Source organism: Rhododendron vialii, chromosome 6a, assembly GCF_030253575.1.
Source record: "Rhododendron vialii isolate Sample 1 chromosome 6a, ASM3025357v1".
NCBI classification, from domain to species: Eukaryota; Viridiplantae; Streptophyta; class Magnoliopsida; order Ericales; family Ericaceae; genus Rhododendron; species Rhododendron vialii.
Window position 1 is genome coordinate 26,832,950 of NC_080562.1, and position 6,314 is coordinate 26,839,263.

General features: G+C 36.2%; 1 protein-coding gene across 1 annotated transcript; it reads left to right on the forward strand.

Moving 5' to 3' along the window:
- Positions 1-3,809: 3,809 nt before the first annotated feature.
- On the forward strand, positions 3,810-6,079 carry LOC131329984 (flavonol synthase/flavanone 3-hydroxylase-like). The gene is made up of 3 exons (XM_058363428.1): positions 3,810-4,329; positions 4,889-5,213; positions 5,496-6,079. Exons 1-3 carry the CDS (start codon positions 3,875-3,877, stop codon positions 5,706-5,708), a joined length of 993 nt encoding a protein of 330 aa, XP_058219411.1. The 5' UTR covers positions 3,810-3,874; the 3' UTR covers positions 5,709-6,079.
- The last annotated feature ends 235 nt before the right edge of the window (positions 6,080-6,314 follow it).

The window sequence follows — 6,314 nt, forward strand, 5'->3', positions numbered from 1 at the left end:
TTCAACATACTATGGTCAAAATCCTACTTTTGTATATGAAATCCTACATCAAACTTATGCAGCCTATATTTGCAAAAAAATTCAACACCGTTCAATTCAACGGGATTTAACGGGCATGATGGACGTGCTTTGCACGTCACGATGTACTTAGTCCTCACTTAAATAATCGAATTAAATAGTTTACCTCGTTTTAATTTATTAAATTTTTTTTAAGTCCATAAATCAGCTACAATTATAAATGCATCTCACTCCTCGTTGCTCATTAAACTTACTTTTAAAAAAAAGTAAACGTACCCACCGTTAGGAAATCAAAGTCTTTACACTTATTTTTCCTTATTAAAAATATTTTTGAATTTTTTTCATTTTCTCTGAACCAATAGCATTGTAATGGGGTGGTTAGCCCGAGAAGTGGTGCCTTAAATAAAATATATTACTTTAAAATTAATTATTTAAGTAATGATAATGTAGTCAATTTATCATTGTCTTTTACTCACCTGACAGTTTTATTAACAGAGAGGGAGGACCACCACTTGGTTCAAAGTGTAAGGGTTAGTGATGTAGGGAGGCGTGTTGAAATAGAAGAACGCGCAACAAGGATAATTAAGTATGAATTAGAGGTGCTCCCTCTATGAACACATAATAATTAGAAATAATCTTAATTTTCATTAATATTCATCAAAAAATAACTCCTTAGCCCTAATGGCTATAATCTTATTATATAGTAGTAGCCACCATAGAATTAAAAAAGAATAAAAAATATTAGAAGCAACACTAATTCTTGTAAAATAAGAAAATATAAAATAGGACGCTGACTCAACCTAAATTAAGAAACTAAATAATTCTATGTCAACAATCCTAAATTATAAGATTCCTAACAAAATATTAAAACTGTAAAATAAAATACTAAGAAATTACTATTTTTCTAAAATCTAATCTGCATCATTTTCTCCGGCTTGAAACAACTCGTCCTCGAGTTTATATAATCAAATTTGCTGAATCATGTCTGCATCAATCTTGTACTTCAGATTAATTTTTCCGAATCCAAACTGTAAAGAAGAGTCTTGAAAAATAAAAATAAGAATTTTCTTCCCAATTTTCTCGACGTATGCAATCCAAATATTCTTCTTCACAACAATTTCAATATATTCCCAAAAAGGATCCACAAATTGATTACCCCAGCAATTTCAACTTCATGCGATATGGGATTTTTAACCTTACCAACCCAACCAGAAATTTTCAATATTGCAAAATTCTTACTAATTGACGAACTTGAATAAGGAGAATCTATTTCATCACTACCATTAAGGATCTTACCAACTGTTTCACCTTCTTGAATTGCAACATGAACATCCTCAATAACGTTAGCTTGACAAATTTCAAACTCACAAATTTCAAACTCATCATCTGCATACTCATCAAATTTTTGGGGTGACTCCCAATCAATTTTTGACTGAAATGATGACGGATTATTGTCCAAAACTATTTTATCAGACTCTTTCTCTAACACATCGTCGAGAAAGTCTCCTATGTCTCCATCAACTAGAATTTCTTCTATGACTTTATTTTCTCCTGCACTAACCTTCAAGATTTTTTCTAGTGTCATATCTTTCTGGAACTTAGGAAAGTTGATCTTCAAACCAGATTCCCAAAGTCGCGAATCATGCTTAACAACCTTGACTGCCCTTGTTCTCCCCGTTGACTAACGGTTACCAACCAAAGGTTTTGTGATAGAAACATCATCCGATACCTCCTCCTCTTTCGGAAACTGAGGTTGAACCGGATGACGGCGAGGTGGATTCCCGCCAACAGCCATGGCAGCCACCTGATTGGTTAGGATGCCAATCGCATCCATCACACGCTGCTCAAGTTGTTGGAACCGTGCCTCCATTCATGCTTCTCGTGCAGCTTTACTTTGATCATACACATCTTCGGCAACAGCATAACAACCATAACGAACTCCTTGTCGCGCCATGATCTGGAATCGAACGCAGGCTCTGATACCAACTGATGCAGAGAGGCGTGTTGAAATAGAAGAACGCGCAACAAGGACAATCACGAATAAGTATAAACTAGAGTTGCTCCCTCTACAAACACACAATAATTAGAAATAATCTCAATTTTTATTAATTCAATAAACAACTCCTTAGCCCTAATGGCTACAATCTTATTATATAGTAGTAGCCACTGTAGAATTCAAAAGAATAAAAATATTAGGAAGCAACCCTAATCTTGTAAAATAAGAAAATATAAAATAGGAAGCTGACTCAACATAAATTAAGAAAGTAAATAATTCTATGTTAACAATCATAAATTATAAGATTCCTAACGAAATACTAAAACTAAGACTGTAAAATAAAATACTAAGAAATTACTCCCTCCGTCCCATTTTTATTATCCATTTTCATTTTTCGTGTTGTTCTTTCAACGCTTGTATCTTCCAATATGAATCTCCAAAAATATCCAATATGGATCTTATTTGATAGTTTTCGATTAGATCTATAATAAAAAGTTTTCAAAATTATGAAAAATATTATAGATTGGGAGATATAAGCGTTGAAAGAACGGCACGAAAAACGAAAATGGGCAATAAAAATGGGACGGAGGGAGTACTATTTTTCGAAAATCTAATCTGCATCAGTTAGACCTGTTCTCTTGAACTTAATTTAAACTTAACTTAATTCTAGATGTTGACTATATTTGATTTTTTTTCGCATTTGTTAGTTTTGCTCCAAACTTTTGTGAGTTATTGATCGTCTCGATGAGAGGAGTTGGAAAAGTAAAATTTTGACACTTTTACCTAAGTATTTTGAGAAATAATCATTTTTTAGCAAAAACATGACATTTTTGGCTAAAAAAGGTTATTTCTCAAAATATTTGGGTAAAAGTAAAAAAAAAATTACTTTTCTGATTCCTCTTGTCGAGACGAATCAATAACCCACAAAAATTTAGCGCAAAACTAACAAATGCGAAAAAAAGTCAAATAAAAACAAAATTCTTAGATTTAAGTTAAATTTAAATTAAGTTCAAGAGAACGAGGAGGCTGTTCAAATTAAGAGTGTTGGGTGCAAAGTTACACCATATGTAAAGCGCAAACAGTTAAACACTTAAACTCATAAAATAAAGATCTAACATGTTGTCACCATAACACAATTCGAAAATCGATAATTATGATAAATTCCAAAATTACACTTGTAAGTGTTGAATCCGAAGTTCGAAATTAAGGTGAAGTATTTGAAGTCATTTGAAATTCAGTTTCACTTTGGGAGGTAAATTGTGTGTCTTCTTTATCAATTAGGGTGACGTTAAATACAAGTGGTTCTCCTGTTTATAATATAACCCAAGTAATTACTGAACAATTTTAATGACAAGTCTAATGGTATTGCAGCAAATTTTTAAGGGGAGCGATTTTGGCACTTTCCAAATTGTTAACCGCACCCCTAACGGAAGTGCCAAAATCAACTCATATTGATTTTGGAGAGTTAACAAAGGGATTTTGGCACTCCCCTCGGGAGCCCAATTAACAATTTAGGAGTGCCAAAATCACTTCCCTTTCTAACTCATCATTCAATCGGCAGAGAATATTATTACTACTAGTCCAAGCAAACGATTACAAAGATTAAGAAAAGCCTCCTGATAACGTCTTGTGGCAAATAGGCAATTAATTATTAAAGTTTGAAACTAACTTTAACAGTCTTCTCTTAATAGTTTATTGGTAACTCAACCATAGTTAACGAAATAATCCTTAATTAATTTGTCGAAAACGAAACCATACATAGAATTGTGAAACCATAAATAGGGGTTGAAGTTGCTATTTCTCATCAAGGTGTGTCCGTTCACTTAAAAAACAGGAAAACAGAGCTAGCAAAACAGTGACATGGTGGTAGAGAGAGTTCAGGCGCTAGCCAATGGAGGCCTCCAGGAGCTCCCGGACCAATTCATCCGCCCGGCCCACGAGCGGCCGGAGAATAGCAAAGCCATAGATGGGGTCACCGTTCCCGTCATCTCCCTCTCCCAGCCGCACGATGTCGTCGTGGACGAAATAACGAGGGCTTGCAGTGAATGGGGATTCTTCCTCCTCACGGATCACGACGTCTCGCCCGGGGCAATACGGCGGCTGAAGGAGGTGGGGGAGGAGTTCTTCAACCTCCCACAGAAGGAGAAGGAGAGCTATGCAAATGACCCATCTAGTGGTCGTTTTGATGGGTATGGAACAAGGATGACTAGAAATCTTGACGAGAAGGTTGAGTGGGTGGACTACTTTTTTCATGTCATGCACCCTTCTCCCAAGGTCAATTACGACTTTTGGCCCAAAAACCCTCCTTCTTACAGGTACATATATCGTTGCATTTCCCATATATAATTTGTCTATGGTGAAATCATGCATATGATCCTACTGATTTGAGAGATGATATGTTACGGTTTTGTTTATTGGTATTAGATATTGAAGCATTCCATGGTCGGAGTCGGCTTCCAATTTCGACAAGCCGAAAACACTTTGGTTTAGGGCAACAAAATCCAAAATCCGAACCGCCCGAACCGATTACACCCCTGTTAATTGGACATAGATATAGTAGCTGCAAGATTGGACTTTGGACATACAATAGTTCTGAATTAAATCTCAAATAAGATCTTTTGTCTTATCTTAGCATAGTGTTGGGTATTTTCTACATAGTTGGAGTAGTATGTAGTACTTTACTAGCAATAAGTTAAATAATTTTCGTTGGATCTAGGCAAACTTCATATAGGGTACTTGTACACATAATACAGAGCGTACAATAATTTGGGGTGAAAATTTCTCTCCTAATTTGGCCCCCACAAAAAATGCAATTAATTTGTTTAGAGTCTACATAGTAACTAATAATAAGATGGAGGAAATTGCTAAGCGCAGGGAAGTGACAGAGGAATACAATGTGGAACTACGGCAAGTGACAAACAAGCTACTGGAGTTGCTCTCGGAGGGACTAGGCTTGGAAGGGAAGGCATTAAGGTCTTGTTTGGGCGACGAAATAGAATTCGAAATGAAAATAAACATGTACCCGCCATGCCCACAGCCTCAACTCGCCCTCGGGGTCGAACCCCACACAGACATGTCTGCTCTCACGTTGCTTGTCCCGAACGATGTTCCCGGCCTTCAGGTTTGGAAAGACGGTAACTGGGTTGCTGTCAATTACTTGCCAAACTCACTTTTCGTCCATGTCGGTGATCAAGTTGAGGTAACATTAATGGTCTTTCTTCTTTCCAAGTATCAAGTTAATTTGTATAAAAATTAATCGTTCGTTGCTTCATGGTCAATCTAATTACTCTTTGATCTACTGCATTTCTGTTCACTGTTTGTGGACCAAGAAATTTTTACCAGGGTTGGTCATATATATCTACAAGTAGGACTATCCATAGACAACAAACCAGAGTACCTTCAGTCACACAATTTCAAGTTAAATTATTTTGAGGAACAGTTTAGGTTTAGTATTGCAACTTACACAGTACTTTTGAATCAGGTGCTAAGCAACGGTAAGTACAAGAGCGTTCTTCACAGGAGTTTGGTGAACAAGGAAAGAACAAGGATGTCCTGGGCTGTGTTCGTTACGCCTCCACATGAAGCAATGATCGGTCCTATTCCGGAGCTCATTAATGGAGAAAACCCTGCCAATTATTCAACCAAAACTTTTGCTGAGTACCGTCATCGCAAATTCAACAAGATTCCACAATAACAACGTTTCGGCTACGTGTGGCGTTGGCATTGGAAAAGTTTGGATGGATTCTCTGTGTTACTGGGAATAAGTCTTTTGGTTACTTAAGAACAATTAATACTTATTGCTAGTAATATTTATCATTGCAAATAATCTCTTGGCCAGTTCAGAATAAGTCTAGACTCTGGCTGCCAAGGAGTTTTTAGAATTTTATGCAGTTCTATCTGGATTTTCTGTTGGAAGACGTTCCATTTGTTTGTGGCTCAATTGCAAAGATTGATTTTACTAGGAAATCGTCTTCATTGAGGCCTAATGTACCGCGCGCGCATTCTCTATTTCTCTCTACAAAAAGAAAAGTTTATGTTATCATCCAGGATGGAATATTGAATGAAGCAATGCCTTGCCTTGTGAAAAATCCTAGCTTGCCTAGGTATAAATATATTTGCTATGTATGAATTCTTTAATTAATCAAGTCTGTAGACACCTAAATTTGGGCCTCCGAATAATCTTTAAGTTCCTTGATGATGAAATAAAGAAAAATATACCTTCAAGGCTTGGATTGTTGCTCCTTTGCTACGCCTTCTCTAAACTTCAAGAAAACCCTTTTTTTAAACATGTAGCGTGGCC